Source organism: Dipodomys ordii, unplaced genomic scaffold, assembly GCF_000151885.1.
Source record: "Dipodomys ordii isolate 6190 unplaced genomic scaffold, Dord_2.0 Scaffold2, whole genome shotgun sequence".
NCBI lineage: Eukaryota > Metazoa > Chordata > Mammalia > Rodentia > Heteromyidae > Dipodomys > Dipodomys ordii.
This window is the reverse complement of record NW_012267218.1, coordinates 35,183,373-35,196,634: the sequence shown is the minus strand read 5'-3', so window position 1 is coordinate 35,196,634 and position 13,262 is coordinate 35,183,373. Positions and strand designations below refer to the sequence as shown.

The following is a 13,262-nucleotide window of genomic DNA, read 5'->3' as shown; positions in this document are numbered from 1 at the left end:
CGAGCCGGCTGCTCCTCCATGGGGCCCCGCGGCGGCGGCCGCGGGTCTGTTCATCCCGCACTCGGGAGGAGAGGCGGCGGCTGGGCCAGGGACGTGGCTCGGGGTGGGGCGCCCCTGGCGGGGAGTCAGGCTCCGCCGGGGCCCCCCGAGGGGTGGAGGTCGCCCGGGACCCGGCCGATCCTTTGACGTGGGTTCCAGGCGTTGCCGAGGGAACCGCGTGTTTACGCAGGGAACGCGGGGCGGGACGCCAGCCCTGTACCCCAGAAAAGCCAGCCCATGACACCCCTCCCCACACACACCTGCTCCCACCGCCCGCCCCAAAGTTTCTTGGCCAGGGATCGATCTGGGCATCGGAGTGCCAGCCGCCAAGTCCACCTTCTTAAGCCCAGCTGGAAAGAATGACACCACCAGCATACAAATGCGCAGGCACAATGGTGCAGTCTTACTTTCCTGTTGGGCACCCATGGCCTAGAGGATGGCCTCAGAGAGGAGGCTTTGCTTACTTCCCATGGGTGATTTTGGCGTATGCTGGTAGGAAAGGAATCTAGACCCCGAAGTGAAAATTCACACTGTGAGATCCTAAACTTGAGAGGGAGACTGATTATAACCAGTCTCTGTCCAGCTTGTGCAAAAGCAAAGCACAGAGGGCCTCAGTCTCCATTTCAGATGATGTAGATCAGGGTTACTGTCCAAGAATGCGCATAGGTGGTGATGATAAATGCTGGTCCGAGAACCACAATTTGAGAGACCCTGTGAAAATATGGCCTCTCTGGCTGACTCCCGGCGTTCCTGGGAGTGGGCCTCTAAGTCTATTCTGAAACAGGGGTTTTGAGGACGCTGATTCCTAGCCTATCCTGCTGCAGTCTTCCATCTGATCTCAGGATCGTGGCATGTGTTGTCTAAGGTGCTGCCAGCCAAACCATCACAGGCACAGCACCAGATACCCAGCATGGAGACACAGGAGCAGGACAGATGTGGCTGCCTAGGGAAAGTGGACAGTGGGCCAGCAGCATCAGCATGACTAGGAATTTCCACAAATGCAAATTCTCAGGCCCGACCCTGATTGACTGAATGTGACCTTCTGGGGGAGGTACCCAGCCTTTTGGTGGATGCTGTGGGAAGCCCTCCAGGAGATGCTGACACACAAGTGTGAGAAACACCATTTTAAAGAATGACTAGCACACTTCTGGCCCACTGCTGTTTTCGATTAGTCCTTTGAATGCTTGCTTCAGTGAAGTGAAAGGGAAGTACCTTTAAGGTACCTTTAAGTACCTTTAAGCTTTTTCCGTCTCAAGACTGTTGACTTTTGAGAACAGATAATTGTGCGGGAGCTGTCCTCTTCTACCCAACTCAGGAGCACCTCTTTCAATTGTGGCAACTAAAAATGTCTCAGAAATTGCCAAATTCCCCTTCAGGGAAAAATCCCCAGATAAGAGTCACTCAAGACAAAAAAATAGAATATAAGCTTCTAATATTATGTTTAGTTTTAGGAAATGAAATAATGAATCCTGGTCCCAAGAGGCTTACAGTATTAGGCGAACATAAATGTGTAACAGGGTGATATGTGCTGTTAAAAATGTATATGACCAAGCCAGGTGCCAGTGGCTTATGCCTGTAATTCTAGCTACTCAAGAGGCTGAGATCTGAGGATCATAGTTTGAAGCCTGTCTGGGTAGGAAAATCTCAGAGACTCCTACCTCCAAGTAACAACCAAAAAGCAAAAAATGGAGCTAGGGCTCAAGTGGTAAAGCACTAGCCTTGGACAATAAAACCCGCAGGGACTGTGCCTAGGCCCTGAGTTCAAGCCCCAGGACCAGCAAACACTTTCTCTCTCTCTCTCTCTATGTATGTGTATATATATATATATATATATATATATATATTTCATATATTGTCAGATAATATGGACTTGAGGTCTAGGCCCTTGAAAAAAATGACACACACACATATGACGTATGGATATATGTGTATATATCCAGTTAAGGATTCTTTTGCATACTGTTATTTTGTATACTGTAGCTTATCTAACAAAAGAGTCTACTGAATTCACATAATAAAAGAGAGTATTTTAATGTTTTCACTTATAATTGACAATGATCAAATACTATTTTTTACATGTTTATGTGGAAGTATCAATTAGTAAGAAGGCACTAGTGAACATTTTATGTTTTGAATGTACTTAGTTTATGGTGATAGAGTATGAGATTCACTTCTTGGTAATGATTCACTGATTAGTTTCTTTTGGTTTTTGTTTTTTTTGGAAGTACTGTAGTTTGAATTTAGGGCTTAAAGCTTGCTAGGCTGGCCCTCTACTACTTGAGCCATGCCTCCTTCCTTGCTTTTTGCTGGTGATTTTTGGAGATACCAAAATAAGTCACCAGCACTGGGCTCATGGATTGATTTCTACTGTCTTATTGTTTTTCAATAATATAGTATGCAAGTCTTTTTATAAAAGCTTTAAAGAAACTAGAGGCACATTCATGAGAGACTGTATGTTTAATGGGAATGAGGCCCTGGGTTCAATTCCCAGCATGATTTTTTTTAAAGCCTTAAAGTGATAGCAAAAATTTGATTAGCATTTGGTCTTTGTATCTATTTATAGCACATAGGTTCCAATGAATATAGAAGCTGGGCTTTGTAACTCAGAGGCCATCCTACAAACCGCTAAAATACAGTGTGCCTGTTCAAAGATGTCAACACCCCGGCTCATCCTTCCAAGCCTAGGTATGCCAAGTATTGAGAACCTTCCAGTACTCCATCTGACTACCATGCAGCTTACTGAGAACATTTTTGCTCCAAGTTAGACAGCAGAATGATAAGCTTGTGGATTTCATCGTTGTAAGTCCTATAATTACAGGTATTATTCAAAGCGCCTTTAAGATAACATACTGTAGTCATTACCATAGAGTCATGTTTTTAAAGTAATATAGGTTTTCATTTTATCTGATAGGTTAATAACTAGGAAAAGTTCCTGAATTTTTAGCAGTTTGTATACTAAACATACCAAATAAATTGGAAAATTGGAGTTATAATGACTTTTTATTTAGCCACAGTGTGGAATTTAGACAGAATGGAAATTAGCTTACATGCATATCAGACATTGGTTTTTACACCATTAAGAGACAATGTTACTTATAGATAAGGACCTTTAGAAGGAAAGCCCACACAATCATGGAAGAGGTCACTTGAGAAGAAAGCCGTCCTTCAGTGGATCATCCTCCTCCACCGTCATGCTCGCAGCCCCCGTGTAATGGGCTCGTCCCGACACTTCCACTACCACAGCTTTAAAGTCACCACACTTTGCTTCCTGAGAAAGCAACATGGAATGAGCACACTCTCAAAATGTTGCGTCCACATTTTACCTGGTCTAAAGTTGTACTCTTGATTCTTATCATGCTAAGAAAAGCCCAAGCATTAGTCCCATGGGCAATGAGAGATTTTAAAGGACAGTGACATGGTCAAGTGAGTTTAAGCTAAATTAGGTTGGAAAATGGGGGGACAAATTAGAGAAGAAAGAGACTAGAAGCCTAGAAACTTAAGAGGTAGCCTTGACTCACTGATTGAATCCAGAGTCACTAGGTAGTTTTTGGTAATGATGGAGGAGAACTAATATAAAGAATTAGGAGGTGTAACTAACTGGCCTGTTGACCCAGGACAGTGTGGAAAGTAAGGAATTAGGAATCAGTTAAACATGACCATAGTTTCTAGCTTGGCCGTGATACTAGCGATGGCATTAATCAAGATGAAGGAGGAAGGGAAAGAAGAAGGGAGATTGGGAGAGAAGAAGGGAGGATTTTTTCATGGGTTAGAGTTTGTGATGCTTTGTGGACAGAATTTAGAGATGACTATAGAAAACATGTAGATTCAGCAATTGGTACAGGATAGGCACTGTAATGATGAAGGTATGTGAGTAGGCAGTAGATAAGAATAAGCCTAGAAAATGATGAAAATGCCCAGTGACATCCAACTGTAGATGAGATGAGAAGGAAGCTGAAGATGAAAGGCTGGAGACATGTAGTTGGAAGGCCAGAAACAAAAACTAGGACAGGGAAAGAGACTGAAAAGACATGGTCAGAGAGCCCAGAAAAGGCCATACAGACAGCAGGTGTGTGTGCAAGTGAAGATGTTGGTAAGCATGATTAATACCATGCTTGGACATTTTACCTGCAGGATGTTTTATTTTGTAATTTTTAAGAATGACTGCATATAAGGATAAAATGTCAAATATTAAATTAGGGTAGAGTAATTTTACTTTTTATAAAACTGTTATAATATCAAGCCTCAGGAGCTTTTGTTTTGTCTGGTGACAATATAAAAGCAGTTCTTAAAAGGAAAAGGTCTGGTGAGGGAACCACATGCATAGTCTTGCTTTGCTGCTCACTGAGTAGATTCTGGTAAATTACCCAACCTTTCTAACGTTCTTCATTTATCATCTCTGAAAGAGGATGAGAACAGTACTGATTTGGTATTCTAGTAATGTTTAAATGAGATGTTTGTATGAAGTTCTTGGTTTAGAAATTGACACAGTAAATTACCTAACAAATACATACATTATTACTATTTTGTTGGTTGGTTTGAGACAGAGTCTCACTATGTACTCAGGCTGACCTGAAACTATGTAGCTCAGACTGCAGTCAAACTTGTGATGTTTCTACCTCAGCCTCTTGAGTGCAAGTACCTCCTAGACAAGTACCATCAATACCTGGCTTATCTTTATCTTAAATGTCAGATTCTGAGGACATAGTGTTCTAAATTCCTGTTTACAACATAAATGGTTTAGAAAATTGCATGATTGCTTTGTGATACAGAAAGATCTAATGTAAAGAAAATTCAAGCTGAGTGCTAGTGACACACTCCTGTAATCTTAGCTATTTTAGAGGATTGTGGTTGTAAGCTGTCCAGAGCAGAAAAGTCCATGAGACTCAATCTTAAACTAACCAGCAAAATGCTACATAGGGGCATGGCTCAAGTGGTAAAGCACCAGCCATAACAAAAAGCTAAGCGAGAGTATGAGGGGAGTTCTAGCCTTGGGATAGGCATTAAAAACAGAAAAGGAAAGGAAAAGAAAGTGAAAAGAAAGAAAAGGAAATCCAATATATTTTCTTAAAAAACTTTTAAAAAGCTACATTTGGATAGACTGCTATGTTAAAGGGTTCTTAGTGCGATTTATTTGTTCAATGTAGATTCATTCTGTAGATTTCATTTATCTACTATAAACAGATACAATAATTAGCTCTGTTGATATATATAAATTTTTATTTCATTACAAAAGTTATAATTTTCTTCAACTTTTTACACCTTTATATCTTTTTTTTTTTTTTTTTTGTCGGTCATGGGGCTTGAACTCTGGACTTGGGCGCAGCTCAAGGTGAGCACTCTGCCGTTTGAGCCACAGAACCACCTTCCGGTTTTCAAGTGGTTTATTGGAGATAAGAGTCTCACAGAATTTCCTGCCCAGGCTGGCTTTGAACCATGATCCTCATGTCTCAGCAACCTGAGTAGCTAGGATTACAGGCTTGAGCCACCAGCGCCTGGCACCTTTACTTCTTATTCTATAAAATGAAATATTACTACAGAATAAAACATAAGACAAAAAGTAACCATATTCTTGTTTATGTGGTTCTTAAATCTTCTGGTCTCAGGTCCACTCTCTACCTTTGGATTTGGGGACCTCCAAAGGGTTTTTATGTATATAGTTGTATCTATCAATATTTACTGTACTAGGAATAAAGATGTTTATTCATTGCTTCATCTGAAAAGCCTCTACATGTTAATATATAAAAACTAAATTTTTGTGAAAATAAGTATTTCCAAAAAAGTAATAACAAAAGTGGCATTGTTTTACACATATGCAAATCTCTTTCCTAACAGAAGATAGCTAGGTTTTCCAAGCTACTTCTGCCTTCAATTGGCTGGGATGTTGCCAGCATGTAGCCTCTGGAGAACTCCATTGAACACTCTTGAGAGAATGAGAGTGAAGAGCAAACACCTCGTAATATTATTATGAACATAGTTTTGACTTGGGATCCCCAGGGATCCCAAGAAATATTATCAAATTCGAATAGTTTTTACAGGTCTGCTCTAATTTTTTTTTCTACCTAGCCTGGTGATTAGTAGATCACACTTGTAATCCTAGTTACTCAAGGGGCCGAGATCTGAGGATCATGGTTCAAAGCCAGCCTGGGCAGCAAAGTATATGAGACTCTTTTTTTTTGGTCGTCGTGGGCTTGAACTCTGGGCTTGGGTGCTGTCACTGCACTCTTCAGCTCAAGGCGAGCGCTTTATGGCTTGAGCCACAGCACCACGTCCAGTTTTCTAGTTGTTTATTGGAGATAGAGAGTCTCACAGACTTCCCTGCCCAGGCTGGCTTTGAACTGTGATCCTCAGATCTCAGCCTCATAAGTAGCTAGGATTTACAGACATGAGCCACTGGCGCCCAGTGGTATATATGAGACTTATCTCCAGTGAACCGCCAAAAAGCTGAAAGTGGAGCTGTGGTTCAAGTGGTAGAGCACTAGCCTTGAGCAAAAAAACTCAGGCCCTGAGTTCAAACCCCAACACACACACACACACACACACACACACACATTTTTCTTCCAAGGTTGCTGTGGTGGCTAGCTGTTCAGCAACTGCAGAGAGAGAGAGAAATCAGGAGGACTATGGTTTGAGGCAGGCCCAGGAAAAAGGGCAGAAGGATCTTATCCATTAAAAACAAAACAAAACTGGGTGTGGTGGTGTGCTAAACAATCCTGGCTATGTGGGAGGTATAAGTAGAATCACAGTCCAGACTGGCACCAGCAAAACATGCAAGACTTTTTCTGAAAAGCAAACATGTGCAGAGTATGGCTCCAGTGGTAGAGTATGTGACTTTGACAAATGCCATTAACCAGAGTTCAAACCACAATAACACACACACACACACACACACACACACACACACAGAGTTTTTCTGATTATAATTCCAGCTACCTAGGAGGTGAAGATTAGGAGGATTTTGATTTGAACCCAGCCCAGCAGAAAAAAGTAAAATCCCATGTCAGCTAAAAACAGGACATAGTAGTACATGCATGTGATCCCAGATATATGAGAGATATAGCCAGAGTGGCTCAAGCAACAAGTACAAGTAACTGTGACAAAAGCAAAAGCAAGAAGGACTAGAGGGATGGCTCAAGTGGTACAGTGCTTCCCTCACAAGTGGAAGGCCCTTACTTCCAACCCTACTATTGTTAAAAAAACAAACAAAAAACTCTCATCCAAGAATTGAGGGAAGAAATGTATCCAACATTAACTGTTCAGTCTCATTTGCAAATAAGCAAAGGTAACACTCACCCTAACAGCCTTTCCTGTGAACACAGAGCCAGTTGCACTGCTCTTGAAGCCTCTGGTCTGGTTCAATCCCAGAAGACCTTTATGGTATTGTAAAGCAATTCGCGCTGTCACTCCTGAGCCGGTAGGGCTTCTGTCAACCTGTTTCAGAACCAGCAAAGATAGGAATGTTCAGTGTGGTTGAGTTCCATGGTACCTAGTGTGTGTCCCTAACAACTGCAGTGTTAATACCTGTTCATCTGCAAACACACAGATGTTGGTGGTGGGGTCCTCACTGTAAGCATCTTTCCCATCTGTTAATATAGTTCCATACAGAAAAGCCAGGTCTTCACTCTCAGGATGGCTAATTTTAAACTGCAAACAAAGTCATCACACACAAAATCAGTATGATTCAAATGCATCTCTATAACTCATGTAGTCAGGTACTCTTAGACATAGCTTTTCAATCTGTACTGTATTTGAAATTCTTTTGGAGATAAGACACTGAGTACTAGATATTATGTCACTATAGGTGACAGTAGCTTTATTGGAAGTTACAATTCTTAGGAAAGTAACAAATAGAGGTGAAGTGAAAGCCAGCAATAGAAGCAAGGACTGTAAGCAAAAGTTAACAAGATTTAGAAGTTATTAGGAAAAAAAAAAGCAGCAGGATGGAAAAAAGATGATAGTAGAGAATGAAGTCATTGGGTTCCATGAAAAGCAGCAGACAAACACACACAGAAGCAGGCTCTGGCACAGGGGCCATACCCCTCAATGGTAAAGCACACTCAGGCCCAAAGATGTAAGGCTTCTAGGTCTTCTTGGGGGGTCCAGTTGTTTAGCTTTTTCTGGATTTCTGCAATGTCCGATAGTATAATCAAGATTACCCTCATTTTCCTATAGTCTTAAATTTAGCACCTTCCACTTTCACTTACCTGGCATTTAAAACATTTAAGACAAAGATAATAGTCTAGGAACATCAATTTTTTTCTTCCAAAGAACATTGGGTATTTATAACATCATATGAGGCCAGACATTTATCAATATATACAGATAGTCAGGAACTGCGGATATATGTATATGCCAAACAATTTTGCAGGCTGGACATTCCCACTTCCTCTAGAGCCTGACTTTAACCAGTATCCCATTCCTATTACTGGAAACCTAAATGTGGAGGTATTTAGTTGGCTTCCTAGATATGATCCTTTCTCTTTCTCCACAGCACATAATAAGGTACTTGTCATGTGAACAGAGGTGGGACTGACCTGAGATTTCACTGCACCTGTCACCGCGCTAGCTGCATCCACAAGGTCCCTTGTCTTTGCAGAACACACATCAAGTCCTAACTTTTCTGCGCTGACAAATGCATAAAACGCTCCACCATATGCAATGTCTACTACCAACTTTCCATGTCCAGGAACATCCACCGTGAGATCTGAAAAAGGTGTTTGAAAACAAATTTGGGTTTTAGTATTTGAGCAAAAAAAAAAAAAACCACAGCATTTTAATAGGTCTGTTTCTAGAAACAAAAGGAGTCATTGAACCTTTCTTATCATAAAAAAGACATAGGCAGATGTCTATTTTCAAATTGAGTAAACAGGCAAATGATAGCTAGAGGCCTCTTTCTATTTTAACTGGATAGTATTTGCATAAAGTATAAGACATCTGAATGCCGTATATTCCTCTACCATGTGTTAATTTTGTAGGAAACATCATAGAGGCTAAGAGAGGGAAAACATTGGACATCTGTGAGCACATGGAGGAAAATATACTAAAGTTGGTTTTAAACACTGAGGATGTTAATCCTTTTCACAAATCGGTTATCTTCAGCTATCGTGTCAAACTTTAAGAAAAGATTTTTCTATATAAATTATGTGCAAACATTTAGTTTACATGTTTTCATCTTAAACTTTCCTCCAGGCAAATGGAGCCATTGTGGAATAGCTGATCTGCACAGTATATCATTTTGTTCAGAGTTTTAAGCACTCTTAAGTTGTCAACATACCTGAAGTTTCACCCAAAGGTGGGTTGTTTGAAATCCTTTATCCATGTTTCCAAAGCAAGAGGGTTGGGTAATATTTGGGGACATTACATCTGGTTTTACCCCTTCTAATGTTTTCTTCTCTTCCTCTTTCCCATTTCAAGGTGGTCAAGTGGTCACTACTTCAGGGGGAGGGGAGGTGAAGCAGATGGCAAGAGAAGAGGCAGGAATTTCTTAAGTTAATAAGGAAACCTAAGTTCTCAAGGGAAACACATTTTGTTAGTAAAGGAGCATACTGAAGGAATAAATAGTTCTACCAGTTTCTACCAGTCATCACATTCCCTTTGGACTTTGAAGTGAGGAGGCCAAAGGTCCTGGGGGCACACACAGCACCACAGGAGGGTGAAATGCTGTGCAGAGCCAGCCAGCCAGGAGGGGGGAAAAAGGGAGAGAGGGCAGGGCCACTTGAAGTAGCCTAGCCAGAGAACAAGATGAGGCTAAAGGGCCTTTCTCTCCAAAGCATGGACACATTTCAGAAACATTTGCTCGTATAAGGGGACAGACATGGAAAAATGAACTAAGTCACCCAGCAGGGCAGAGTGAGGCCTCCATTTGAGAAAGTCATTTTGGTGTATGAGTTTTCACACTGTGTCATAAAACAATAGCAATATGCCATGGGTTACAGAGTCGTCTACAGAAGCTTCTTCTACTTTGTGTCAAAGTAGACCAGGTTTACAATCAAAGCAGTCACACATGCATGAGACCTTACAACACTGAATCAACAGTGTCTGTTTTGATGCTACGCAAAATGAAAAGCAGGTTGAATGAAGGGAAAGAAGAAATGACAGAAGCACAGGACTGCTGGAACATGGGAACCCAAGGCCAAATGGCATCATCAGAGGAAATAGGCGACTGGTTGTGGCTCTGTCCATTTGTCTCCTCTGACTCAGTGCTATTTAAACAGAGAATTGGCTGCCAATCCTGGCCAGAGGAGTAGGGCAGCTGGCTCTACCGAAGGAATCACTGAGCTGACAATCATTTCCCTAACCCATTCTTTCTAAAATATTGGACACTTTCTTGGGGTGGGCTTGAATTCTGGATATTGTACCTCCATGAGTTTCTGTTTCCCTCTCTTTAGAATGGAACAGATGCCCCCTTATTTCAGCCCACACAAAATTACTTACATTGAAAATTAAGATACTTTTTTCAGATGTGACTACAGCCTATATTTTAGGTATATTATATATATAGGCTCATTAATGACTACAGCCCTCAGAAGTAGTTAATTATTTTCAGTTATCCACCAAACAAGTGGCAGAGCTTGGAGTCAAACTCAGGATCAGGTAATTCAAAGCCCAAACTCTTTCCATTGAAGTATGAAACTTGTATGTCCATAGAACTCAATCCAAATTCTAAGGCTTTCCCTTTTATTCTAGTATAAGCTTACTGCTGGAATTTTAATTTGACTTACTTCACATGAGATTTATTGAGCAACTTTTATATGCTGATTATGCTGGAACATGTAAAAAGCACAAGAGTGAATAAAAGTTTTATTTTCTTGGAGTTAGTTGAACAAGAAATAACTAGTTGAACCCAGTGTCAGTGGCTCACACCTGTAATCCTAGCTATCAGAAGGCTGAGATCTGAGGATCACAGTTCAAAGCCAGCCTGGGCAGGAAAGTCCGTGAGACTCTTATCTCCAATAAACCACTAGAAAACCAGAAGTGGCACTGTGGCTCAAGCTGAAGAGTGCAGGGACAGAGCCCAAGCCCGGAGTTCAAGTCCCACAACCAACCAAAAAAAATGCTAGTTTTTGAATATACCATATGCATGAATAAGTTGTAGTACTTTAGTTGTTTTCCAGAAAATTGACATATATCTCCTTAAGCTAAAAGAAAAAAATCTGAAGGATGAGAGAGAGAGGCATTCTGATAAGCCTGGGTTCAGATCCTGATTCTGACATGTGGCTTCAATGTAAAATGGAACTGCTATTTCCCTAGAAGAGTTGTTTAGAGAATCCATGTGATATGTGGGATGTGCCTGTCATAAACAAAAGTTAACATTAGTTTCATATTAGTTAATATTAGTTTCATCTTCAACAGCAATAGTGTTGTCAAGAGGACCAGATATCTACATTTGCCAGTCAGCATGTTTTCCAAATTTCATTCCTCAACAAATATCCATTGCCTACCTGCAGTTCTAGACACTTAGACTGGATGAATGCAACAAAGGAGTTTGCACGTTAGCAGGTTGGGTGGAGAACTCTGCACTCTCAAGGTGGATCCTGCTGTCATTCTCACTTTTCATACTCTGATCTAGAAACTTAATTGCCAGGGTCACCAGGATGGGAGTGGGCAGAGCAGTAAACCGGAATAGCATTGTCTAGGCATAACATTTTTTTTAAAGTAGAGAATACAACAGTGCACTTTCTTAATACTCAGAGTGGCCGCGCCCAACACATACTGTGTGTGCTATCACACAGAAATGCTCTCAGGAACTATGTTCCTCCAGGGTACTGGCTGTCCTTGCCCTTAGCCACGCAGGGCTACGAAACCACCCATGATCAATTCCAACAAAATCAAGTGCCTCCATCACCTACTGGGGCTGCCTCAGGGGAAGCCACCTGCTAGGCAAACTATTGAGGATTTCCAGATGCAATCTTCAACACAAATTCATTCAAGTGCCAATCTGGATGTAACACCAATCTCTCCTAAAGGAGAAAGCATTAACTCCCTCACCAGTATTCTTCATCAATGTGTGTTTAAGCTGCCTGGGTTGGTTAATCTAAGTCTGACAAATGCCATCTGGAATCCAAGCCAGACGAATCTGAAGTCACCACATCCAGTGGAAAGGAAAAGGAAAAGGCATGTTTAGAAACTTGTTAGGAGTTTACCAAGCATATTCTGAGTCTGCTTGGAAATTTGGTACGCTGGCTGTCCTTGGTGCTTAACTTTACCTTAGTAGTGTACCTTGCTTTATGTCACTGTGTCATCTCCAGGAATGCCTGACAGGGCAGCATGAGGCGCTGAGTAAGGGGCACGCGCAATTCTTAATCGTCCAAGGCTTTCCTCAAGCGGTTGGATAGAAGTGGAAGATCATCGAATTGCAGGCACCCAATCTGCAGAGGTAAGCGGCTCACACAAGCTTGCAGTGATTCGAAATTACCCTGTCAATCGTTAGTAAGCGCATGCGAGATGGGTTGGAAGGGTGGAATTGGCACCAGCACCGAGGTTAGCTAGGCTTGCCGAGTCCCGGGTGGCGCCCCCCTGCCCTGGGGTCTTGTAGGGTCCTCGGGTTACCTGAGGCCAGCACGAAGGCCGGGACGCTGTGGAAGCGCACTGGGCCGCAGCTGCGGCCATCCTCGCAGGCCACGAAGGCGGTCACCAGCCCGCAGGGACAGTGGATGTTGACGCGGGCCTCGCGCGCTCCGGCGGGGGGCGCGGGCAGCAGCCCGAAGTCCAGAGCCAGGCGGCCCAGAGCCAGCACCGCGTGGCCGCACATGGAGCTGTAGCCCTCGTTGTGCAGGAATAAGACGCCCAGGTGCGCGTCGGGCAGCTCGCTGCGCACCAGGACCGCCCCGTACATGTCCCGGTGGCCCCGGGGCTCCAACATAAGCCTGCGCCTCACGAAGTCGAGGTGCTGCCGCATGTAGCGCCGCTTGGCCAGCAGCGTGGGCCCGACCAGCTCCGGACACCCGGCCAGCACCACGCGCAGGGGCTCGCCGCCCGTGTGCATGTCCACCACGGACAGCGCGGGCGTCCCCGGGTCGTGTGGGGGCAGCCGGGGCACTGCCAGCACGCTCTCCATTCTCGGCGGACAGTGACTCTGTGATGGTGCTCGCTCCAAGACCCGGATCAGCGCCGAAACCCACTGGAGGCGGGTGAGAGCGTGGCAGCTCGGAGGCGGGACCTCCAAGCCGTGATGAGCGGGGGCGGGGCCTCCAAGCCGTGATGACGAGGGGGGCGGGGCTTCCAAG

At 43.2% G+C, this 13,262-nt stretch overlaps 1 protein-coding gene across 1 annotated transcript; it reads right to left on the bottom strand.

Annotated features, from left to right (window-relative positions):
- Positions 1 to 2,313: 2,313 nt before the first annotated feature.
- L3hypdh (L-3-hydroxyproline dehydratase (trans-)) lies at positions 2,314 to 13,152 on the bottom strand. Its single transcript, XM_013017878.1, has 5 exons — positions 12,586 to 13,152; positions 8,571 to 8,740; positions 7,558 to 7,680; positions 7,330 to 7,467; positions 2,314 to 3,307 (listed from the first exon to the last, which is right to left on the bottom strand). The coding sequence occupies exons 1-5, from the start codon at positions 13,091 to 13,093 to the stop codon at positions 3,182 to 3,184; spliced, it is 1,065 nt and encodes a 354-aa protein (XP_012873332.1). The 5' UTR covers positions 13,094 to 13,152; the 3' UTR covers positions 2,314 to 3,181.
- Positions 13,153 to 13,262: the final 110 nt, after the last annotated feature.

What these genes read in the sequence shown, in the direction of transcription:
- L3hypdh (XM_013017878.1), bottom strand. Translation starts at nt 13,093, where the DNA reads ATGGAGAGCGTGCTGGCAGTGCCCCGGCTGCCCCCACACGACCCGGGG. An exon ending in CAGGTGCAGTGAAATCTCAG is followed by an intron (nt 7,681 to 8,570) that starts GTCAGTCCCACC and finishes CTTTGTTTGCAG; the next exon opens with TTTAAAATTAGCCATCCTGA. An exon ending in TCACAGGAAAGGCTGTTAGG is followed by an intron (nt 3,308 to 7,329) that starts GTGAGTGTTACC and finishes TTGCTTTCTCAG; the next exon opens with GAAGCAAAGTGTGGTGACTT.